General features: G+C 40.8%; 1 protein-coding gene across 1 annotated transcript in view; it reads right to left on the bottom strand.

Annotated features, from left to right (window-relative positions):
- Window positions 1–26,669, bottom strand: part of LOC118905043 (formin-2-like) — a 44,058-nt gene that overhangs the window by 7,409 nt on the left and 9,980 nt on the right. The window contains exons 4-5 of the mRNA XM_036871240.1: window positions 22,766–22,772; window positions 20,971–21,026 (exon numbers count right to left, since the gene is read on the bottom strand). Coding sequence (XP_036727135.1) covers window positions 20,971–21,026; window positions 22,766–22,772 — 63 coding nt within the window. The remainder of the gene's footprint in view (window positions 1–20,970; window positions 21,027–22,765; window positions 22,773–26,669) is intronic.

Genomic DNA, 26,669 nt, shown 5'->3' with positions numbered 1-26,669 from the left:
TCTAGCAGTTTTCTGGTGGCAGTTTTAGGATTCTCTATGTATAGTATCATGTCATCCGCAAACAGTGACAGTTTTACTTCTTCTTTTCCAATTTGTATTCCTTTTATTTCTTTTTCTTCTCTGATTGCCGTGGCTAGGACTTCCAGAACTATGTTGAATAATAGTGGTGAGAGTGGACATCCTTGTCTCGTTCCTGATCTTAGAGGAAATGCTTTCAGTTTTTCACCATTGAGAATGATGTTTGCTGTGGGTTTGTCATATATGGCCTTTATTATGTTGAGGTAGGTTCCCTCTATGCCCACTTTCTGGAGAGTTTTTATCAGAAATGGGTGTTGAATTTTGTCAAAAGCTTTTTCTGCATCTATTGAGATGATCATATGGTTTTTATTCTTCAATTTGTTAATATGGTGTATCACATTGATTGATTTGCGTATATTGAAGAATCCTTGCATCCCTGGGATAAATCCCACTTGATCGTGGTGTATGATCCTTTTAATGTGTTGCTGGATTCTGTTTGCTAGTATTTTGTTGAGGATTTTTGCATCTATATTCATCAGTGATATTGGTCTGTAATTTTCTTTTTTTGTAGTGTCTTTGTCTGGTTTTGGTATCAGGGTGATGGTGGCCTCATAGAATGAGTTTGGGAGTGTTCCTTCCTCTGCAATTTTTTGGAAGAGTTTGAGAAGGATGGGTGTTAGCTCTTCTCTAAATGTTTGATAGAATTCACCTGTGAAGCCATCTGGTCCTGGACTTTTGTTTGTTGGAAGATTTTTAATCACAGTTTCAATTTCATTACTTGTGATTGGTCTGTTCATATTTTCTGTTTCTTCCTGATTCAGTCTGGGAAGGTTATACCTTTCTAAGAATTTGTCCATTTCTTCCAGGTTGTCCATTTTATTGGCATAAAGTTGCTTGTAGTAGTCTCTTAGGATGCTTTGTATTTCTGCGGTGTCTGTTGTAACTTCTCCTTTTTCATTTCTGATTTTATTGATTTGAGTCCTCTCCCTCTTTTTCTTGATGAGTCTGGCTAATGGCTTATCAATTTTGTTTATCTTCTCAAAGAACCAACTTTTAGTTTTATTGATCTTTGCTATTGTTTTCTTTGTTTCTATTTCATTTATTTCTGCTCTGATCTTTATGATTTCTTTCCTTCTGCTAACTTTGGGTTTTGTTTGTTCTTCTTTCTCTAGTTTCTTTAGGTGTAAGGTTAGATTGTTTACTTGAGATTTTTCTTGTTTCTTTAGGTAGGCTTGTATAGCTATAAACTTCCCTCTTAGAACCGCTTTTGCTGCATCCCATAGGTTTTGGGTCGTCGTGTTTTCATTGTCATTTGTCTCTAGGTATTTTTTGATTTCCTCTTTGATTTCTTCAGTGATCTCTTGGTTATTTAGTAACGTATTGTTTAGCCTCCATGTGTTTGTCCTTTTTACGTTTTTTTCCCTGTAATTCATTTCTAATCTCATAGCGTTGTGGTCAGAAAAGATGCTTGATATGATTTCAATTTTCTTAAATTTACTGAGGCTTGATTTGTGACCCAAGATGTGATCTATCCTGGAGAATGTTCCGTGCGCACTTGAGAAGAACGTGTAATCTGCTGTTTTTGGATGGAATGTCCTATATATATCAATTAAATCTATCTGGTCTATTGTGTCATTTAAAGCTTCTGTTTCCTTATTTATTTTCATTCTGGATGATCTGTCCATTGGTGTAAGTGAGGTGTTAAAGTCCCCCACTATTATTGTGTTACTGTCGATTTCCTCTTTTATAGCTGTTAGCAGTTGCCTTATGTATTGAGGTGCTCCTATGTTGGGTGCATATATATTTATAATTGTTATATCTTCTTCTTGGATTGATCCCTGGATCATTATGTAGTGTCCTTCCTTGTCTCTTGTAACATTCTTTATTTTAAAGTCTATTTTATCTGATATGAGTATAGCTACTCCAGCTTTCTTTTGATTTCCATTTGCATGGAATATCTTTTTCCATCCCCTCACTTTCAGTCTGTATGTGTCCCTAGGTCTAAAGTGGGTCTCTTGTAGACAGCATATATATGGGTCTTGTTTTTGTATCCATTCAGCCAGTCTATGTCTTTTGGTTGGGGCATTTAATCCATTCACGTTTAAGGTAATTATCGATATGTATGTTCCTATGACCATTTTCTTAATTGTTTTGGGTTTGTTTTTGTAGGTCCTTTTCTTCTCTTGTGTTTCCCACTTAGAGAAGTTCCTTTAGCATTTGTTGTAGAGCTGGTTTGGTGGTGCTGAATTCTCTTAGCTTTTGCTTGTCTGCAAAGCTTTTGATTTCTCCATCAAATCTAAATGAGATCCTTGCCGGGTAGAGTAATCTTGGTTGTAGGTTCTTCCCTTTCATCACTTTAAGTATATCATGCCACTCCCTTCTGGCTTGCAGAGTTTCTGCTGAGAAATCAGCTGTTAACCTTATGGGAGTTCCCTTGTATGTTATTTGTCGTTTTTCCCTTGCTGCTTTCAATAATTTTTCTTTGTCTTTAATTTTTGCCACTTTGATTACTATGTGTCTTGGCGTGTTTCTCCTTGGGTTTATTCTGTAGGGGACTCTCTGCGCTTCCTGGACTTGGGTGGCTATTTCCTTTCCCATGTTAGGGAAGTTTTCAACTATAATCTCTTCAAATATTTTCTCTGGTCCTTTCTCTCTCTCTTCTCCTTCTGGGACCCCTATAATGCGAATGTTGTTGCGTTTAATGTTGTCCCAGAGGTCTCTTAGGCTGTCTTCATTTCTTTTCATTCTTTTTTCTTTAGTCTGTTCTGCAGCAGTGAATTCCACCATTCTGTCTTCCAGGTCACTTATCCGTTCTTCTGCCTCAGTTATTCTGCTATTGATTCCTTCTAGTGTAGTTTTCATTTCAGTTATTGTATTGGTGATCTCTGTTTGTTTGTTCTTTAATTCTTCTAGGTCTTTGTTAATCATTTCTTGCATCTTCTCAATCTTTGCCTCCATTCTTATTCCGAGGTCCTGGATCATCTTCACTATCATTATTCTGAATTCTTTTTCTGGAAGGTTGCCTATCTCCACTTCATTTAGTTGTTTTTCCGGGGTTTTTTCTTGTTCCTTCATCTGGTACATAGCCCTCTGCCTTTTCATCTTCTCTATCTTTCTGTAACTGTGGTTTTTGGTCCACAGGCTGCAGGATCGTAGTTTTTCTTGCTTCTGTTGTCTGCCCTCTGGTGGTTGAGGCTATCTAAGAGGCTTGATGGGAGGCTCTGGTGGTGGGTAGAGCTGACTGTTGCTGTGGCGGTCAGAGCTCAGTAAAACCTTAATCCACTTGACTGTTGATGGGTGGGGCTGGGTTCCCTCCCTGTTGCTGTGGCGGTCAGAGCTCAGTAAAACCTTAATCCACTTGACTGTTGATGGGTGGGGCTGGGTTCCCTCCCTGTTGGTTGTTTTGCCTGAGGCAACCCAACACTGGAGCCTACCGGTGCTCTTTGGTGGGGTTAATGGCAGACTCTGGGAGGGCTCACGCCAAGGAGAACTTCCCAGAACCTCTGCTGCCAGTGTCCTTATCCCCACGGTGAAACAGAGCCACTACTCGCCTCTGCAGGAGACCCCCCAACACCAGCAGGTAGGTCTGGTTCAGTCTCCCCCAGGGTCACTGCTCCTTCCCCTGGGTCCCGATGCACACATTACTTTGTGTGTGCCCTCCAAGAGTGGGGTCTCTGTTTCCCCCAGTCCTGTCAAAGTCCTGCAATCAATTCCCACCAGGCTTCAAAGTCTGATTCTCTAGGAATTCCTCCTCCCGTTGCCGGACCCCCAGGTTGGGAAGCCTGACGTGGGGCTCAGAACCTTCACTCCAGTGGGTGGAATTCTGTGGTATAAGTGTTTGCCAGTCTGTGAGTCACCCACCCAGCAGTTATGGGATTTGATTTTACTCTGATTGCGCCCCTCCTACCGTCTCACTGTGGCTTCTCCTCTGTCCTTGGACATGGGGTATCCTCCTTGGTGAAGTCCAGGGTCTTCCTGTCAATGATTGTCCAGCAGCCAGTGGTGATTCTGGTGCTCTCGCAAGAGGGAGTGAGAGCACGTCCTTCTACTCCGCCATCTTGGTTAATCTCTAGTTGTTTTTTATATTTTCTGACTCTTCATTAAAAACTTCTAACTTCCCACTCTGTGCATCTATTCTTCTCTGAAGTTCTTTGATCATCTTTACAATCATTACCCAGAACTCTTTCCTAGGTAGATTTCCTATATCCACTTCACTCAGTTCTTCTTCTGAGGTTTTTTTCTTGAACCTTCATCTGGAACATTTTTCCCTGTCACCTCATTTTCCCCAACTTGCTGTTTTTATTTTTATGGGTCTGGTAGGTGCATTTCCTGACCTTAGAGAAGGGGCCTTTTGTGGGAGACAGAGTTCCAGCAGCACACTCCCCTATCATCACCAGAGCCATATGCTCTAGGAGTCCCCCCTATGACGTCTGTTTGGGTCTTTCTGTTGTGGCAGGCTGATTATGGTCCAGTAGGCTTGGTGGCTCCCAGTCTATTTAGTTACCTGGTGTGCATTGTGCAGAGGCTGCTGGCCACTGGTTGGCAGAAATGGGTCACGAGGCAGTTGACTGCAGAACCTCAGGGAATCCCAGGGCTAGTGCTGGCTATCTGGTGGGCAGACTCATGCTCCAGGTGATGACAGGGCTGTTGCCTGCCCACTGGTGGGTGAAGTCAGGTTCTAGGGCAAGTACCAGCCTACTGGTGGGCAGAACCAGGCCCTGAGGTCTGGTTGCTGGGCCCCAGGGGCCCTAGAGCAGGTGTCGGATCACTGGTGAAGGAGGCCAGTTCCTAACAAAGATTTCTGTGGGTCCCGAGTTTTCTTGAAACTTGTGTTGGCCTGCTACTGGGCAGGGCCTGCTCTCTAGTGGGATGGCTGGTCCGCAGACTGCAGTGCTGTGGTTTTCTTACAGCTAGTGTTTGCACCCTGGTGGGTGGAACTGGGTCCAGAGACAACTATGGGCTCAAGGGGTTTTAAGGCAGCCTGTCTGCTGATGGATGAGGCTGTGTTCATGCCCAGTTAGTTACTTAGCCTGAGGTGTCCCAGCACTGGAGCCAAAATGGCCCTTGCCAGCACCAGTGTCCATGTCCACATGATAGAACAAGCTCCCCAAATAGCTGCCACCAGTGTCTATGTCTGCAGGGTGAACGGCAGGGAGAGGAGGTGAGCTTAGGGCCTTTCTACTCTACCATCTTACACATTTTCTCCCAAACTTCTTTTTTTTTTTAATTGAAGTATAGTTGATTTACAGTGTTGTGTTAATTTCTGCTTTAGAGAAAAGTGACTCAGTTATACATATATATACATTCTTTTTTATGTTCTTTTCCATTATAGTTTATCACAGGATATTGAATATAGTTCCCTGTGCTGTACAGTTGGTCTTTGTTGTTTATCCATTCTCTATATAATAGTTTACATATGCTCACCCCAACCTCCCACTCCATCTCTCCCCCACCCCCGCCTTGGTAACCCCAGGTCTGTTCTCTATGTCTGTGAGTCTGCCAAACTTAATTCTTAAACGTTATTACCACAGCCAGCTATTTTTCATCATAGGTTTAAGTATAATAAAAGAATGTATAAAACTTAAAAGCCATGAAGAAGAAGAGGGGGAAGAAGAAAAGGAGAAGAGACTGATCCTAAATCAGGTTCTCACTAAAATTTAGTTTTAAAGGGAGAAAAGTGGGGAATTCCAGTGGTTAAGACTCTGCACTTCCACTGTAGGGGTCAAGGGTTCAATCCCTGGTCAGGGAACTGTGATCTCACATGCTGCATGGCATGGCCAAAAATAAAAAAATAAAAAAAGAAAGAAAATTAAAAGAGAAAAGGAAAAAAGTGATCTTTGCAATTCTGTACAGAATCTATACGAGTGAATCCTTATAAATGGAGGAAAGATAACAAATCTATTTTAGTCAACACAGTAATATATCTTATATATCACTAATTTTGAGATTATTTATATTTTAAAATATTGCTTCAAACCTCTAAATTGTTAAAAGTGGTAGAGTCTGCCATCCACTTTGGACGAACAATTATATACAATAAGTCAGCCAAAATTCTTCCATTTCTGTATAATTTTATATGTGGGTGGTGTTGGTTAGTTCTTATAAATTGTTTGAATACTTACATATCACAAAAGACAAGTTGTCATTAAAAATAGTATGTTCGCCAAAGTATTTTTCAAAATACAAGATTATCTTATTCCCAGAAAAAGAAACATCACTGTATTAAGGCTAAAACTGTCAAAAAGAAAGCCAAGATACATTCAAGGAAAGCTTTTGCTGAAAACTTAATTTGTTCATCTTTGAAACGTTATTATGTTTACTGTGTAAGCAAGATACTTTCAGAGCCTAGAATATAAAACCACTTATAGGTAAGCTAACACTGTGATAGTTTATTCTATAAATGTTAATATGAGATATGCAATTCATTTTCTACAATATTCAGATTTTCAAGTTCTGCTAAATTCTAAGGTCACGTTATTGTAGACATCTCTAATATTTGAATTCTACTCTTCACAGAAGCCTACAAATTCTCTATGTCTCATGCTCTGAGTTCTAAAACATTCTACGGCTTTGGAGAAAGCCAATGAGATTCCAGATTTACAATAAGGCAACACATGCTGTACATAATCCTATAGGAAAAGAAACCCAGATTTTAAATCGATAATATTATGCACAGAAATAAAGTGCAATCGATTTCAAGTTCAAAACGGAATTTCAAGTTTGAAAACGAATTTCAAGAAAGAAGGAACTATCAGAATATATGGTGACTGGTAAATAACTCACCTCAGGCTCCTTAAAGTAGAACATATTATGGAAAAGAAGAGTATCACACAGAGAGCTAAAATAGCATCTCTGCAATCCTTACAATGAAAAAGATAAGGAATTACTGAAAATGGAATATTTCTGAATGGAAACGACAAGTGTCTTCCAACCCCTTCATTGCATAGATGAGAAATATGGGGTGCGGGGTGGGTGTTCAGTTAGAAATCATCATTGATGGTGTAACTTTTGACATCTATGGCACTGATTGATAATCTGATTGATGGGAAGGTACAGTTACCATCGTTAGTGAATAACCAAAGTGGAAGTAATAAACAACATGTCTGGGAAAGGGGTCAGAAAAAATGGAAATAAACAACCTTTTTGGTTCCCTCACATCTTCTGAATGCTCTCTCTCACTACTTGAATTGCAGCAAGGTCCTGCACTAACTCTAAAGCAAAATATTCCTCAACTCTCCCAATTAGTGCAAGGAAGAAAAACAGTCTTATCACAATTTTCCTTCAGTGATGATCTGTGGATAAACATCTCACCTTCTCACCACCCTCTGCACCAACACACAACTAGCCTCTAAGGTCATTAAACTTCTAAAGAACAGAGCTCACAGCAAGTCTGGTGGAGTGGCTCAGGGGTGTATGCACGTGTCTGCAAATGAAGGGAAAGCCCTGCAAGCAGTGATCTGGGAGCTGTAAATAAATTCTAGCTGGTTGTCAGGTTTGCAAATACAGAATCTATAAATAATGAGGATCAACACTACATCAAGACAGCAACTTTGGAAGCCAGAGTATTGCTCAGACATACGATAATAATGACAAGGCAACAGCTAACATTTGAAGTGCCCTACTATGGGCCAGGAGCTCTTCTAAGCACTTTATAAAAATTAGTGCATTTAAATCTCACAAAACCCTATGAGACCAGAGTTATCATTATCCCCATTTTGTAGAAGAGGAAATTAAGGCACGGAGAATAGAATACGTTGCTGAAGTTCCTCGGGTAACAGTGGGGTAACTGGGATTTGTGCCCAGGAAAACTGGTCCAAAGCCCAATCCTCAGTCACTATGGGGTGAACAGAAGAAGGATTTCTATGACTCCCCAACGAGCACCTCTGCTACAGACAGTGTGGTCCCCATATATTTCTTCACTCATCAAACATTTTCTGATCTGCCCAAAAATGTCAGGTGCTATGTTAGATATTGGAGGGACAAGTAGAATAAGGAGAGTCTTAGCTTTAAGGAGGTCAACTGTCTATGAGACATGTGTAACACAACAATTATGGAAAAGCAAGGTAAGTATAGGGTCCCAGAGCAGAGGCATCAAAAGGGGTCTCTAGATGGAGGCCTCTCGGGACGTGCTGAAGAGGGAGTGAAGTTTGACATGAGTTTAGATTAAGAAATAGGAATTCAGTGAATTAAAAGGTGGCAGTAGGAATGAGAAGGAAAAGATACCAAAGACAGTTATGAAGGATGCTAACTCCTAGAAAACAAGGGTGTCATTTTAAGGCTGTAAGAAGCCAAACACGTAGGAAATAGTGGGTGATGAGGCTAAAGGCAGAGGATGGCAAGGGAAAGCCTTGCATGTCACCCGGGGGTCTGACTCTTCTCTCAAACACCATGAGCAGAGAGCAGGCATGAGTACATTTGGCTCCTAGAAGGACAGCTCTGGAAGGCTGTGGAGGGCAGATCAGAAGGGACTGAGACTGAAGTGACCAGACCTGCTGGGAGACCACTGCAGGGACCCAACAGGGCTGGAGCGAGCCTGGAGGGGTGCGGCCCCTCACGTCACCAGGACTCCCACATTTGCTATGTCCTCCCACCGCGATGCATGCTCATTTCTACATCTGGATCTTCAATCTCTCCTCCATCTGAAATGCTCTCTCTCCTCCCCTCTTCCGTCCAAAAATGATCACTTTGAGGACTTGCTCTAAGTTTCTCCTTTCCTAAGAAGCTGTCCTTAATTACAAGTTCTCAACAATGTTCCCATTTTTTAAATTCTGTAATACAACATACACTAAATACCTTGGCCGAATTACATTACAGCTTGCAGATCATTTCATGTATACAGAAGAGCCCCAGACCGTACAATTCTTTGTATTTCCTTCAATACCTACCACAAATACCTTGCACACGGCATGTCAGCACATGTCCAAGAAGCATCCTTTATAAGCTATGAACTTTTATCAGCTCAGCTATCCCTTTAGAGCAGGAGTCCCCAACCCCCAGGCTGCAGACCAGTACCAGTCTGCGGCCTGTTAGGAACCGGGTCGCACAGCAGGAGGTGAGTGGTGGGCGAGCGAGCGAAGCTTCATCTTCCTCTCCCCATCGCTCCCCATCACTCACATTACTACCTAAACCCCCCACCCCGTCCATGGAAAATTTGTCTTCCACGAAACCGGTCCCTGGTACCAAAAAGGTTGGGTACCGCTGCTTTAAAGCAGCTGCTTGAACTGTTTGCCCTTCTCCACAGGTCATCAACAATGTTGCCCAGCACAAAGGGATTTTACACCCGCTAAAGCTCAGTAGAACAAAGACACAACTTCATTTCACCTGCAAGTCCTACTGCCCCAGAGAAAAGCAAAAACAATGTGTGACCTCTAATGCTTTTCTGACATTCTCACCTCAAATTGTAACTGCTTTCCAGATGCCTGCTGGTTTTCACTCTTAAAACTGACAAACCAATTTCTCTTTTTTCTTTACTTCTAAAATTAAAATGTCTAATATTTTTCCTCTGAGCTAGGTGGAGTTTCCATAAAATGAAAATGTATTTTTCAGAAAAACCCTGTCTTCCCCGTAATGCATCACGGTGAACACCTTCCAAAAATGTCACCATTTCCCAAGTCGGTGCCTCCATGGGGGTTTCATTGTGTCTCCCCGCTTCCCGACTACTCCTCCGTCACTGTGCCAAAGTGTTTGTCATGGTACCTAAGAACGTTCACAGTCTGAGGCAAACTTCAAGGAAGACTAACCTGTAATTTTGGACTGCAACCAAGTCTTTTCGCTACCCTTTAATCCCTCTTTTTCTTACTCTGGTCTGTATTTTAGTTGTTTACTCACCTTGGAAATTGTTGTGTGCTGGGTTTATAATTCACATGTGAATTCATATCACATTTTGTCTTAGAGTTCAGAAGAAACATACGTTTACCCCAACCTTTGATATGTCTAATACATTCTCATGCAATTCGAGTGGTTTGTTTCTGTGTCTCCATCACTATTCCTTCAGAACTATGTTCCTCACAACTCTCTTTTGATCTGACCAATTCTGTTTTACTCTCTGAACTTGCCTCTGCCAAGACACAGGTGAGTAACCCTCAAGTGCCGTCAACCAGGCCACCCCACTTCGTTTATACGCATTCCTTTCATTCGCTCCTAAATAAACATGTTTCTGAAACTAACAATAAATTGTAGTGAGTGGCCATTGTATAAAGAGCACTAGAAAAGATACTCTGAAAGGAGGACCAATAGAAAAGAATACTCAATTCCTCAATTAAGTTTGTAACCCTATTAGGCATTGAGAGGACCCAGGAGGACTGATCAGAGCAGGATCCTGGGGGAAGAGTTTTAAGCCAATTTCGAAGGAGGTTAAAACTGGACTGAGATAAGATTTTGCCACTTACCTAAAATCATACACTTTTTTCTGACATTTGAGAATTTATTTGCATACAACATATGTGGTAAGAGAATGTTGATCTTGATTAATTTCTTTTCATTATCCAACACTCTGTAATAGACGTGGCTGTTCTCAATTAATCCATACCGGAATGTGTAGGAAGACCCAACTTTCAATTGCTTGATGTACCAATTCCTACCCAAAGCTAGAGTTTTCAAAGATCAAACTCTATTCTATTTACCTTTCAACTAGTACATTTACATCAGAAGGGTGTTGAGAGCTTTAGGAAAATACTTCGAAGCACACATTTTATATATAATTTCAAAATTATTAATTATTATTAATTTAAAATAATTTATATAATTTTAAAATAAGTTAAAAACTGGGTGGTAACCAGTTTAGCTACCATATATTAATCTTTAACGTAGAAGTAAACGTTTCTAGAGAATGTAATTGATATTTGGCTATTTATATATTGTAGAATGCAAAAGGATTTACAGTTTAAATAGTATTTCAAATGCCAAAGAATAAAAAACAGACTTGAGACAGTCCTGTTTCCGTTTTATGAAATAACTCTTTAGATAGAGCAGATTTTAGAGCATATTATTTGAAATTAATCAGTAAGTGAGATCTAAAGAAAGCAGTTTTGTTTTACAACTTCCTGATCCCACGAGACCATGGGTGACAGTGCTCGGGGGCGGCCAAGTGTCTCACTCCACAGGCGAAGAGTATCTCCGCACCTTCCACTCCTCCCAGCTGAGAAAAGGCTTTAGGAATCACGTGTTTTGTCTAGGGATATGGAGCTCTCAGAATTATTCACTACAGGGAGAGAACAAAAGACAAAACCAATTCCATAAATTCCAGCGTGCTCGGATGGAGAGAACAGGTGCCTGGACGCGTACCTAAAGAAAACCGAGAGTGCAGGATGTGCTTCACCTCTGCGGAGGGCCCCACCCTCTGGGTGCCTCACGTTCATCAGTCACACAGCAAACCCCCCGGAAGCGCCCCCACTTCCTCTGCAGGGGCAGCTTACAGACAGAGAGACTGCTGTCTAGTAACTAAGAAGCAAGGCATTTGGAGGAGCTTCAAGATGGCAGAAGAGTAAGACATGGAGATCACCTTCCTCCCCACAGATACATCAGAAATACATCTACATGCGGAACAGCTCCTATAGAACACCCACTGAACACTGGCAGAAGACCTCAGACCTCACAAAAGGCAAAAAACTCCACACGTACCTGGGTAGGGAAAAAGAAAAAAGAAAAAACAGAGACAAAAGAATAGGGATGGGACCTGCACCAGTGGGAGGGAGCTGTGAAGGAGGAAAGGTGTCCACACACTAGGAAGTCCCTTCACGGGCGGAGGCTGTGGGTGGCGGAGGGGGGGAGCTTTGTACCCATGGAGGAGAGCGCAGCCACAGGGGTGCGGAGGACAAAGTGGAGAGGTTCCTGCACAGGGGATCAGTGCCAAGCAGCACTCACCAGCCCGAGAGGCTTGTCTGCTCACCCACCGGGGCGGATGGGGGCTGGGAGCTGAGGCTCGGGCTTCGGTCGGATCCCAGGGAGAGGACTGGGGGTGGCTGCGCGAACACAGCCTGAAGGGGCTAGCGCACCACGGCTAGCCAGGAGGGAGTCCGGGAAAAGGTCTGGAGCTGCCGAAGAGGCAAGAGACCATTGTTTCGGCGTGCGTGAGGAGAGGGGATTCAGAGCACCGCCTAAATGAGCTCCAGAGACGGGCGCGAGCCACAGCAATCAGCGTGGACCCCAGAGACGAGCATGAGACGCTAAGCCCGCTGCTGCCACCACCAAGAAGCTTGTGTATAAGCACAGGTCACTCTCCACACCACCCCTCCTGGGAGCCTGTGCAGCCCGCTACTGCCAGGGTCCCGTGATCCAGGGACAACTTCCCCAGGAGAACGCACCGTGCACCTCAGGCTGGTGCAATGTCACACTGGTCTCTGCTGCCACAGACTCACCCCAAATCTGTGCCCCTCCCTTCCCCCGGCCTGAGTAAGCCAGAGCCCCGGAATCAGCTGCTCCTTTAACCCTGTCCTGTCTGAGCAAAGAGACACCCTCAGGCCACCTACACACAGAGGTGGGTCCAAATCCAAAGCTGAATCCCAGGAGCTGTGTGAACAAAGAAGAGAAAGGGAAATTTCTCTCAGCAGCCTCAGGAGCAGCAGATTAAATCTCCACAGTCAACTTGATGTACCCTGCATCTGTGGAATACCAGAATAAACAACGAATCATCCCAAATTGAGGAGGTGGACTTTGGGAGCAAAGATATATATTTTTTTCCCTTTTTCTCTATTTGTGAGTGTGTATGTGTGTGCTTCTGTGTGTGATTTTGTCTGTATAGTTTTGCTTTTACCATTTGTCTTAGGGTTCTATCCGTCCGTTTTTTGTTTTTTTGTTTTTTTTTTACTTAAAAATTTTTTTTTCTTAATAATTATTTTTTTACTTTTTATTATAATAAATTTATTCTATTTTATTTTACTTTATTTTTCTGTTTTATTTTATCTTATTTCTTTCATTCTTTCTATTTTTTCTCCCTTTTATACTGAGCCATGTGGATGAAAGGCTCTTGGTGCTCAAGCTAGGCGTCAGGGCCGTGTCTCTGAGGTGGGAGAGCCAACTGGTCCACAAGAGACCTCCCAGCTCCACATAATATCAAATGGTGAAAATCTCCCAGAGATCTATATCTCAACAACAAGACCCAGCTTCACTCAATGAACAGCAAGCTACAGTGCTGGACACCCTATGCCAAACAACTAGCAACACAGGAACATAACCCCATCCATTAGCAGAGAGGCAGCCTAAAGTCATAACAAGGCCACAGGCACCCCAGAACACACCACCAGATGTGGACCTATGCACCAGAAAGACAAGATCCAGCCTCATCCAGCAGAACACAGGCACTAGTCCCCTCCACCAGGAAGCCTACACAACCTACTGAACCAACCTTAGCCACTTCGGACAGACACCAAAAACAAAGGGAACTACGAACCTGCAGCCTGCAAAAAGGAGACCCCAAACACAGTAAGTTAAGCAAAATGAGAAGACAGAAAAACACACAGCAGATGAAGGAGCAAGGTAAAAACCCACCAGACCTAACAAATGAAGAGGAAATAGGCAGTCTACCATAAAAAGAATTCAGAATAATGATAGTAAAGCTGATCCAAAATCTTGGAAATAGAATAGAGAAAATACAAGAAATGTATAACAAGGACCTAGAAGAACTAAAGAGCAAACAAACAATGATGAACAACACAATAAATGAAATTAGAAATTCTCTACAAGGGATCAATAGCAGAATAACTGAGGCAGAAGAACGGATAGGTGACCTGGAAGATAAAATAGTGGAAGAAACTACTGCAGAGCAGAATCAAGAAAAAAGAATGAAAAGAACTGAGGACAGTCTCAGAGACCTCTGGGACAACATTAAATGCACCAACATTTGAATTATAGGAATCCCAGAAGAAAAAGACAAAAAGAAAGGGACTGAGAAAATACTTGAAGAGATTATAGTTGAAAACGTCCCTAATATGGGAAAGGAAATAGTCAATGAAGTCCAAGAAGCACAGAGAGTCCCATACAGGATTAATCCAAGGAGCAACACGTCAAGACACATATTAATCAAACTATCAAAAATTAAATACAAAGAAAAAATATTAAAAGCGGCAAGGGAAAAACCACAAATAACACACAAGGGAATCCCCATAAGGTTAGCAGCTGATCTTTCAGCAGAAACTCTGCAAGCCAGAAGGGAGTGGCAGGACATATTTAAAGTGATGAAGGAGAAAAACATACAAACAAGATTACTCTACCCAGCAAGGATCTCATTCAGATTTGATGGAGAAATTAGAACCTTTACTGACAAGCAAGAGCTAAGAAGATTCAGCACCACCAAACCAGCTTTACAACAAATGCTAAAGGAACTTCTCTAGGCAGGAAACACAAGAGAAGGAAAAGACCTAAAATAACAAACCCAAAACATTTAAGAAAATGGAAATAGGAACATACATATCGATAATCACCTAAATGTAAATGGATTAAATGCTCCAACCAAAAGATATAGACTGGCTGAATGGATACAAAAACAAGACCTGTATATATGCTATCTACAAGAGACCCACTTCAGACCTAGGGACACATACAGACTGAAAGTGAGGGGATGGAAAAAGATATTCCATGCAAATGGAAATCAAAAGAAAGCTGGAGTAGCAATTCTCATATCAGACAAAATAGACTTTAAAATAAACACTATTACAAGAGACAAAGAAGGACACTATATAATGATCAAGGGATTGATCCAAGAAGAAGGTATAACAATTGTAAATATTTATGCACCCAATATAGGAGAACCTCAATACATAAGGCAAATACTAACAGCCATAAAAGGGGAAATCGACAGTATCACAATCATTGTAGGGGACTTTAACACCCTACTTTCACCAATGGACAGATCATCCAAAATGAAAATAAATAAGGAAACACAAGCTTTAAACGTTACATTAAAATAGATGGACTTAATTGATATTTATAGGACATTCCATCCAAAAACAACAGAATACATATTCTTCTCACATGCTCATTGAACATTCTCCAGAATAGATTTTATCTTGGGTCACAAATCAAGCTTTCGTAAATTTAAGAAAATTGAAATTGTATCAAGTATCCTTTCTGACCACAACGCTATGAAACTAGATATCAATTACAGGAAAAAACCTGTAAAAAATACAAGCATACAGACGCTAAACAATACACTACTTAATAACCAAGAGATCACTGAAGATATCAAAGAGGAAATAAGAAAATACTTAGAAACAAATGACAATGAAAACACGAAGACCCAAAAGGTGTGGGATGCAGCAAAAGCAGTTCTAAGAGGGAAGTTTATAACAATACAATCCTACCTTAAGAAATAAGAAACATCTCAAATAAACAACCTAACCTTACACCTAAAGCAATTAGAGAAAGAAGAACAAAGAAACGCCAAAGTTAGTAGAAGGAAATAAATCAAAAAGATCAGATCAGAAATAAATGAAAAAGAAATGAGGGAAATGATAGCAAAGATCAATAAAACTAAAACCTGGTTCTTTGCGAAGATAAACAAAATTGATAAACCATTAGCCAGACTCATCAAGAAAAAAAGGGAGAAGACTCAAATCAATAGAATTAGAAATGAAAAAGGAGAACAATTGTCACTGAAGAAATACAAAGGATCATGAGAGATTATTACAAGCAACTCTATGCCAAAAAATGGACAACCTGGAAGAAATGGACAAATTCTTAGAAATGCACAACTTTCCTAGACTGAACCAGGAAGAAATAGAAAATATAAACAGACCAATCACAAGCACTGAAATTGAAACTGTGATTAAAAATCTTCCAACAAACAAAAAAGCCCAGAACCAGATGGTTTCACAGGCAAATTCTATCAAACATTTAGAGATGTGCTAACACCTATACTTCTCAAACTCTTCCAAAATATAGCAGAGGGAGGAACACTCCCAAACTCATTCTACAAAGTCACCATCACCCTGATACCAAAACCAGACAAAGATGTCACAAAGAAAGAAAACTACAGGCCAATATCACTGATGAACATAGATGCAAAAATCCTCAACAAAATACCAAGAATCAGAATCTGACAGCACATTAAAAGGATCATACACCATGATCAAGTGGGGTTTATTCCAGGAATGCAAGGATTCTTCAATATACACAAATCAACAAATGTGATACACCATATTAACAAATTAAGGAGAAAAACCATATGATCATTTCAATCGATGCAGAGAAAGCTTTCAACAAAATTCAACATCCATTTATGATAAAAACCCTGCAGAAAGTAGGCATAGAGGGAAGTTTCCTCAACACAGTAAAGGCCATATATGACAAACCCACAGCCAACATCGTCCTCAATGGTGAAAAACTGAAACCATTTACACTAAGTTCAGGAAGAAGACAAGGTTGTCCACTCTCACCACTATTATTCACCGTAGTTTTGGAAGTTTTAGCCACAGCAATCAGAGAAGAAAAAGAAATAAAAGGAATCCAAATCGGAAAATAAGAAGTAAAACTGTCACTGCTTGCAGATGACATGAGAATTGCATATGACATGACATTCATAGAGAATCCTAAAGATGCTACCAGAACACTACTAGAGCTAATCAATGAATTTGGTAAAGTAGCAGGATACAAAATTAAGGCACAGAAATCTCTAGCATTCCTATACACTAATGATGAAAAATCTGGAAGTGAAATTAAGAAAACACTCCCATTTTCCATTGCAACAAAAAGAATAAAATATCTAGGAATAAACCTACCTAAGGAGACAAAAGACCTGTATGCAGAAAATTATAAGACACTGATGAAAGAAATTAAAGATGATAACAAATAGATGGAGAGATATACCATGTTCTTGGATTGGAAGAATCAACATTGTGAAAATGACTCTACTACCCAAAGCAATCTACAGATTCAATGCAATCCCTATCAAACTACCACTGGCACTAGAACTAGAACAAAAAATTTCACTATTTGTATGGAAACACAAAAGACTCTGAATAGCCAAAGCAATCTTGAGAAAGAAAAACGGAGCTGGAGGAATCAGGCTCCCTGACTTCAGACTATACTACAAAGCTACAGTAATCAAGACAGTATGGTACTGGCACAAAAACAAAAATATAGATCAATGGAACAGGATAGAAAGCTCAGAGATAAACCCACATATATATGGTCACCTTATCTTTGATAAAGGAGGCAAGAATATACAGTGGAGAAAAGAAAACCTCTTCAATAAGTGGTGCTGGGAAAAGTGGACAGGTACATGTAAAAGTATGAAATTAAAACACTCCCTAACACCAAACACAAAAATAAACTCAAAATGGATTAAAGACTTAAATGTAAGGCCAGACACTATCAAACTCTTAGAGGAAAACATAGGCAGAACACTCTATGATATAAATCACAGCAAGATCCTTTTTGACCCAGCTCCTAGAGAACTGGAAATAAAAACAAAAATAAACAAATGGGACCTAATGAAACTTAAAATCCTTTGCACAGCAAAGGAAACCATAAACAAGAACAAAAGACAACCCTAGAATGGGAGAAAATATTTGCAAATGAAGCAACTGACAAAGGATTAATCTCCAAAATTTACAAGCAGCTCAATCAGCTCAATAACAAAAAAACAAACAACCCAATCCAAAAATGGGCAGAAGACCTAAATAGACATTTCTCCAAAGAAGATATACAGATTGCCAACAAACACATGAAAGAATGCTCAGCATCATTAATCATTAGAGAAATACAAATCAAAACTACAATGAGATATCGTCTCACACCAATCAGAATGGCCACCATCAAATAATCTACAAACAATGAAAGCTGGAGAGGGTGTGGAGAAAAGGGAACCCTCTTGCACTGTTGGTGGGAATGTAAATTGATACAGCCACTATGGAGAAAACTATGGAGGTTCCTTAAAAAACTAAAAATAGAACTACCATATGACCCAGCAATCCCACTACTGGGCATATACCCTGAGAAAACCATAATTCAAAAAGAGTCATGTACCAAAATGTTCATTGAAGCTCTATTTACAATAGCCAGGACATGGATGCAACCTGTGTCCATCATCAGATGAATGGATAAAGAAGGTGTGGCACGTATATACAATGGAATATTACTCAGCCATAAAAAGAAACGAAATTAAATTATTTGTATTGAGGTGGATGGGCCTAGAGTCTGTCATACAGAGTGAAGTAAGTCAGAAAGAGAAAAACAAATACCGTATGCTAACACATATATATGGAATCTAAAAAAAAAAAAAAAAACGGTCATGAAGAACCTAGGGGCAAGACGGGAATAAAGACACAGACTTACTAGAGAATGGACTTGAGGATATGGGGAGAGGAAGGGTAAGCTGTGACAAAGTGAGAGATTGGCATGGACATACATACACTACCAAACATAAAATAGATAGCTAGTGGGAAGCAGCCACATAGCACAGGGAGATCAGCGCAGTGCTTTGTGACCACCTAGAGGGATGGGATAGGGATGGTGGGAGGGTGGGAGATGCAAGAAGCAAGTGATATGGGAACATATGTATATGTATAACTGATTCACTTTGTTATAAAGCAGAAAGTAACACACCATTGTAAAGCAATTATACTCCAATAAAGATGTTTAATAAAAAAAAAAAGAAGCAAGGCACTCTGTGAAAAACAGAACTGTACTTTTTTTTAAAGAGTAGTGAAGCGCTAAATTTAGTAAAATCGACACAATTTAACACAAAGTTAAACATGTATCTGTGATGTAATCAGCTTCAATCTATGCCTCTAAAACATATCTTGACATCAGTCTCTTATAAATGGTATAAATACAGTAGAATAACTTAAAATAAACTTCTCACCTCATCTATTTGATGATTTTGGCATGAGATGGTATTAAATAGCCGCAGGGTGATTACACGTGCAAAAGTCTAATTTTTGTCATAGTGGAGATAACAAGAAGTATAAAGTCAAACAGACCTATGTTCATACCATGGCTCTTACCCTTTATCAATTTTTGACCTGAAGCAAGTTAACTCCTATAAACATCATTTTCTTATCAGTTAAATATGAATTATAATAGTTACTTTAAAGGGTTATTATAAGAATCGCATAAGATAATGCAGTAAAAGAACAGGTGCACAGTACATAGGTAATTAATTCTAGTTTCCTGAATCCCTTTTATGGTGGTTACTTTAGGCTCTTATGAAAGAGACACACATCATCTCAGAAACGAACCAGTCCCTAAGTAAACGTATGATTGATAAAGAGTCACTGATTCCAAGAGTACATGATGTCATTACTGAGTGCTCGGCTTCAACTGCTTCCCAATATTGTTACCACCCAATTAATTTATTATATTTTCTAGCTTCTAGACACTTCACTGGCAACAAGGAAATGAGAAGGTGTGAAATTTAAATCAATCTATTTCCCCCTTGAGTTTCCAAGCTGTAATCTCAGGTGTTTTAAAATTACCCAGTTCATCAGGTTTTCCACTTATTATTGGTTCAGAGCTCAAGAAACATAGAAAATCATTATAATTTTACACACATGAATATCTACTTTGAATTATTCCAGCTGGAATCTTAATACACAGAGCAATGTTGCTGGTGTTTGGTCACTGTTGATAGTATAGAATACTTCTTGTCCAGGTTTTCTTTGGCGTTATCAATATAACAGAGAATTCAGTAATATACGCCCTGGAAATATGAACTAGAAAAATCTAACATATTATCCCATATCACAACTTAGTCATGCCAAAAAATGTGTTGCAAAAATAATGAGAAGATATTCTGAGGGCACTATTTTTCTTAATTATTTCTCTTAACCTCTTTTTATTTTTCTTCATTGTATTCACTACTGGCTAATCATGACACAGTTAATGAACTACCAGCTAAGTCCACCAGGGCTCTGCAAGTGCCCCAGCCTGACGGAAGTCTCTGCTCTAAAAAACAAAACAAAAAACAAACAAAAAAAAACAAAAACAAAAAAAATCAACAAAAAAAGAAGAAGCTGGGAAAACCTGTTTTATGACATTATCCTTAAGAGTAACTTTACTCTTATGAAAGTGACCAGTGTAGCTATATTTCTGAAAAGCACCAGATAATCTATAAAATGAAGTTCTCAACCAATTTATTTCCTTATTTATCCTCCAAGAGAAGCAAACTTTCATGTATGATGCAGGGCTGCTTATTTTGAAAAGGGAAGTCATTTTATACTTTGAAAAGTTCTCAAAAATCATCATATTCTTTGATTTTTCAGAGAAGAACACTGTGTCCCAGATAGCCTGAGTATGTTGTCACAAACTGACCAGAAACTGACGGGGGCCTGGAACCGAGGAAGCAGCCATCTCATTTTCTACTCAGACCCCACTCCAGAAAACACGCTTCTTGGTGGTAATTTCTAACACTAAGGTATTTTCAAAGGTAGAGTTGAGGAATGTATAAATAAATTTAAAAAATGGTTTTATACCCCAAAGAGCAATTGCTAACCACAATTACTATTCCATATAAGTGTTTCCTATTTTTGCAGGAAGTGCATTTTGGTGCAAGAAACAAAGGCTTTAATGTGGCTTCTTTAGTAACAGAATAAGAAAGTTTCTGCTGAAATTAAACACACACTAACTAATGTTTCACCCACCAAAGCAACTTAAGAATATTATTTGGTTTTAGAAAAGCCCTGGCACATCTTTAAAAAAATCATATCCACGTGATTATTAGTGCAACCAGGTCCATTCTGTGCAACAGTGGCTGCTGTTTCCTGCTGAAGTCAGCACTTGTGGGCCCAGCTCTCCAGCAGGACATGGAACAATATGGATGCTGAGGAGTTTGTGCCCAGTGCCACTTCCAGGCTGATTTCCTTCACAAAGTCTGAATGGAAGAAAACCCCCTCCCACCTGACTGGAGTCCCCTGCAAGCTGAGAAACACGGCCGCCTAGCTGGCTGGGCAGATGGAAAGATAAAGCAGAGGCAAATAAGAGAGAAAGGGATCTGATATCCAAATTAAATCTTCTTACCTGCTGAGCAGTATCTGAACATTTTTTCAGAGTTTCTAAAACAGCAGATTGAGACTCTGGGCTGAAAAGGAAGAAGACAGGCAATATGTTAAAGAGAAAATTTTCCCATTTCTTCGATTGCAAAATGAAACTAACTATAATATACCTTTAGCCGTAATAAGCACACAAACACCCAGGCTACCTTTCAGTTATACCTCCGTGTTATGAGGACATGATTGCTTTTGAGTACATGTAACACACAAAATGACACACTCATGTCATTAGGCATTTTTTAAATTAGCTCTACCCCCTTCTTTACACATCAGTCATGATAATTTGTCTCAATAGCTAGTTTCTACTTTGTTCCAGGAAGTATCTGCCAAGACATTCACAGTTCATATTATTCACTTAAGTCTGTACAGTGACAGAAGCCAACTCCCCAGTCTGGAAGGGTGGGATCTTGGATGCCTTACCTGACTATTGACAACTGACCTTCCACTTTCAGTGAGAGGTAATGAGTGCTCACCAAGAGGCAATGAGTAATTGTCATTTGAGAACCTACAGGACTGAAAATTCTTCATGCTGGAAAACCTAAGGGATAACCAAGGCCATGTTTTCTTTTGTTTTTTAAGGTAGGGGATACTTTCTTCTAAGTGAAGCTTGCACGGGAGTTACATAAAAACCTAAGAGAACCTCCAGGAACCCCCAGCACTCTGTGGATGGGAGTCTGAGAACGACTCCCCTTGCCCATCCTGGGCATCTGCGGTGAGGAACCGAGGCCCTGACACAGCGGCTGGTGGCGATACAAAGACGAATCTGTCTCCTGACCTTCACTCTGCTCCCTGCCCTCAACTGGCATGCAGACCAGACAACTGACAGCACACAGCTGTTGCTCTGGGGAATACCTCAGACCTTCCCAGTTCAGCAGCATTTTAGTTCATGTATGTGACAATGCATAGAAAAAGTAAAAGGCATTCGTGGTTTAAATCGTACAACATATTGCTAAACTACATAGAAAGTTCTCATTTCACTTGGATTAAAGCGTCGTCTCCACCTAGGCCCACGGACCTCCTTCCACCTGCCCATACCCCTACCTCTCTGGCTCCACACCCTCTCACAGGGCTCTGGCCACACTGGCCTTCCTGCCACCCTGTAACACGCCAGTCCTGCTCCAGCCACAGGATCTCCCACGGAGTCAGGGGGAGAATGTCTGCCCTCGCCCCCACCCGCTCCTGGGAGCCCCCCGTTCCCTCTCTCTCTCCACAGTGTGGATCCTCTAAGGAAATGCTGCAGAACTCACTTGTTTGCTGACCTCACTCTCACCTCGACTAAGTCAAACGCTGTGAAGAGAGAGAGTTTGTAGATTCTTCCTTAATGAGTCCCCAGCACCCACAACAGGGCCTGGCGCACCACAGATGTTAAAAATATGTGTTGAGTAGTTGTGGGAGGGGATGAAAGGAGAGATCAAAGAATGAAGAAACCATGGAAGTGAAGCAGCATCCCCAGGAAAGTGGGCACTGGGCAGTCGTTAGGCCTGCACCTGAGCTCAGAGAGCATCTTTCAGAACAAAATCACTGAGAACAGCATGATGTAATCACTCACCAACACGTGTCACTGTGGCAACAGAATATTAACACTGCAGGCATTTTCCCAAATACTGCATTTCACTAAGTTAATCAAAACATTTGTCTCTTACCCTGACAAATTTCTACTCTGAACTCAACACCAGAGTTGGCCAGTTTTGAAGAAAGAGCTTTAACATCAAAGCAAAGACAGTGGAGACCTTCAAGATGGTGGAGGAGTAAGACATGGAGACCACCTTCCTCCCCACAAATACATCAGATATACATTTACCTGTGGAACAACTCCTACAAAACACCTACTGAATGCTGGAAGAAGACCTCAGACTTCCCAAAAGACAAGAAACTCCCCACGTACCAGGGTAGGGCAAAAGAAAAAAGAAAAAACAGAGACAAAATAATAGGGATGGGACCTGTACCTCTGGGAGGGAGCTGTGAAGGAGGAAAAGTTTCCACACACTAGGAAGCCCCTTCACTGGCGGAGACGGGGGGTGGGTGGGGTGGAAGCTTCAGAGTCACAGAGGAGAGTGCAGCAACAGGGGTGCAGAGGGCAAAGCGGAGAGATTCCTGCACAGAGGATGGGTGCCGACCAGCACTCACCAGCCCGAGAGGATTGTCTGCTCACCTGCCGGGAAGGGTGGGGGCTGGGAGCTGAGGCTCGGGCTTCGCAGGTCAGATCTCAGGGAGAGGACTGGGGTTGGCTGTGTGAACAGCCTGAAGGGGGCTAGTGCGCCACAGCTAACCAGGAGGGAGTCCGGGAAAAAGTCTGGAACTGCCGAACAGGCAAGAGACTTTTTCTTGTCTCTTCGTTTCACAGTGTGCGAGGAGAGGGGATACAGAGAACCACCTAAACGAGCTCCAGAGACGGGAGCAAGCTGCGGTATCAGTGCAGACCCCATGAGATGCTAAGGCTGCTGCTACAGCCACCAAGAAGCCTGTGTGAAAGCACAGGTCACTATCCACACCTCCCCTCCTGGGAGCCTGTGCAGCCCACCACTGCCAGGGTCCTGTGATCCAGGGACAAATTCCCCAGGAAAAAACACAGTGCACCTCAGGCTGTTGCAATGTCATGCTGGCCTCTGCCACCGCAGGCTCACCCTACATTCCATACCCATCCCTCCCCCTGGCCTGAATGAGCCAAAGCCCCCTAATCAGCTGTTACTTTAACCCCGTCCTGTCTGAACGAAGAACAGACACCCTCAGGTGACCTGCATGCAGAGATGGGGCCAAATCCAAAGATGAACACAGGAGCTGTGCAAACAAAGAAGAGAAAGGGAAATTTCTCCCAGCAGCCTCAGGAGCAGCGGATTAAATCTCCACAATCAACTTGAACCCTGCATCTGTAGAATACCTGAATAGACAACAAATCATCCTAAATTAGGCAGTGGATTTGGGAAGCAACAATATATATATATATTTTTCCTTTTTCTCTTTTTTGAGTGTGTATGTCTGTGCTTCTGTGTGTGATTTTGTCAGTATAGCTTGGCTTTTACCATTTGTCCTAGGGTTCTTTCTGTCCTTTTTTTTTTTTTAGTATAGTTTTAGCACTTGTTATCATAGGTGGATTTGTTTTTTGGTATGGTTGCTCTCTTCTTTCTTTGCCTCTTTCTTTTTTTTATTACTTTTTATTTTTTAATTTTTAATAATTATTTTTTATTTTTATTTTAATAACTTTAATTTAATTTTATTTTTCTTTCCTTCCTTTTTTTTTCTCCCTTTTATTCTGAGCCATGTAGATGACAGGGTCTTGGTGCTCCAGCCAGGTATCAGGCCTGTGCCTCTGAGGTGGGAGAGCTGAGTTCAGGATATTGGTCCACCAGAGACTTCCCAGCTGCACATAATATCAAACGGTGAAAATCTCCCAGAGACCTCCATCTCAACGCCAAGACCCAGCTCCACTTAATGATGAGCAAGCTACAGTGCTGGACACCCTATGCCAGACAACTGGCAAGACAGGAACACAACCCCACCCAATAGCAGAAAGGCTGCCTAAAATCATAATAAGGTCATAGACACCCCAAAACACACCACCAGATGTGGACCTGTCCACCAGAAAGACAAGATCCAGCCTCATCCATGAGAACATAGTCACCATGCCCTCCACCAGGAAGCCTGCAAAACCCACTGAACCACACTTAGCCACTGGGGGCAGATACCAAAAACAACAGGAACTACGAACCTGCAGGCTGCAAAAAGGAGACCCCCAAACACAGTAAGTTAAGCAAAATGAGAAGACAGAGAAACACACAGCAGATGAAGGAGCAAGGGAAAAATCCACCAGACCAAAAAAATGAGGAGGAAATAGGCAGTCTACCTGAAAAATAATTCAGAGTAATGATAGTAAAGATGATCCAAAATCTTTAAAATAGAATGGAGAAAATACAAGAAACGTTTAACAAAACCTAGAAAACCTAAAGACCAAACAAACAATGATGAACAACATAATAAATGAAATTTAAAATTCTCTAGAACAAATCAATAACAGAATAACTGAGGCAGAAGAACGGATAAGTGACCTGGAAGATAAAATAGTGGAAATAACTACAGAAGAGCAGAATAAAGAGCAAAGAATGTAAAGAATTCAGGACGCCAGTCCCTCCCATCAGGAAACTTGCACAGACCTCTTAGATAACCTCATCCACAAGAGGGCAGACAGCATAAGCAAGAAGAACTACAAACCTGCAGCCTGTAGAACAAAAACCACATTCAAAGAAAGATAGACAAGATGAAAAGGCAGAGGGCTATGTATCAGATGAAGGAACAAGATAAAACCCCAGAAAAACAACTAAATGAAGTGGAGATAGGCAAACTTCCAGTAAAAGAATTCAGAATAATGATAGTGAAGGTGATCCAGGACCTCGGAAAAAAATAGAGGCAAGGATCAAGAAGATGCAAGAAATGTTTAAAAAAGACCTAGAAGAATTAAAGAACAAACAAACAGAGATGAACAATACAATAACTGAAATAAAAACTACATAGAAGGAATCAATAGCAGAATAACTGAGGCAGAAGAACGGATAAGTGACCTGGAAGACAGAATGGTGGAATTCACTGATGTGCAACAGACTAAAGAAAACAGAGTGAAAAGAAATGAAGACAGCCTAAGAGACCTCTGGGACAACATTAAACGCAACAACATTCGCATTATAGGGGTCCCAGGAGGAGAAGAGAGAGAGAAAGCACCGGAGAAAATATTTGAAGAGATTATAGTCGAAAATTCCCTAATAAGGGAAAGGAAATAGCCACCAAGTGCAGGAAGTGCAGAGAGTCCCATACAGGGCAAACCCAAGGAGAAACACGCCGAGACACATCATAATCAAATTGACAAAAATTAAAGACAAAGAAAAATTATTGAAAGCAGCAAGGGAAAAATGACAAATAACATACAAGGGAACTCCCATAAGGTTAACAGCTGATTTCTCAGCAGAAACTCTACAAGCCAGAAGCGAGTGGCATGATATACTTAAAGTGATGAAAAGGAAGAACCGACAACCAAGATTACTCTACCCAGCAAGGATCTCTTTCAGATTCGATGGAGAAATCAAAAGCTTTAAAGACAAGCAAAAGCTAAGAGAATTCCGCACCACCAAACCAGCTCTACAACAAATGCTAAAGGAACTTCTCTAAGTGGGAAACACAAGAGAAGAAAATGAACTACAAAAACAAACCCAAAATAATTAAGAAAATGGTCATAGGAACATACATATCGATAATAACCTTAAACGTGAATGGATTAAATGCTCCAATCAAAAGACACAGGCTTGCTGAATGGATACAAAAACAAGACCCATATATATGCTGTCTACAAGAGACCCACTTCAGACCTAGGGACACATACAGACTGAAAGTGTGGGGATGGAAAAAGACATTCCATGCAAATGGAAATCAAAGGAAAGCTAGAGTAGCAATACTCATATCAGATAAAATAGACTTTAAAATAAAGAATGTTACAAGAGACAAGGAAGGACACTACATAATGATCAAGGGATCAATCCAAGAAGAAGATATAAAAATTATAAATATATATGCACCCAACATAAGAGCACCTCAATACATAAGGCAACTGCTAACAGCTATAAAAGGGGATATCAAAAGTAACACAATAATAGTGGGGGACTTTAACACCTCACTTACACCAAT

This window comes from Balaenoptera musculus, chromosome 12 (genome assembly GCF_009873245.2).
Source record: "Balaenoptera musculus isolate JJ_BM4_2016_0621 chromosome 12, mBalMus1.pri.v3, whole genome shotgun sequence".
NCBI classification, from domain to species: Eukaryota; Metazoa; Chordata; class Mammalia; order Artiodactyla; family Balaenopteridae; genus Balaenoptera; species Balaenoptera musculus.
The sequence above is the reverse complement of the archived record's forward strand: the minus strand, read 5'-3'. Positions and strand labels throughout refer to the sequence as shown.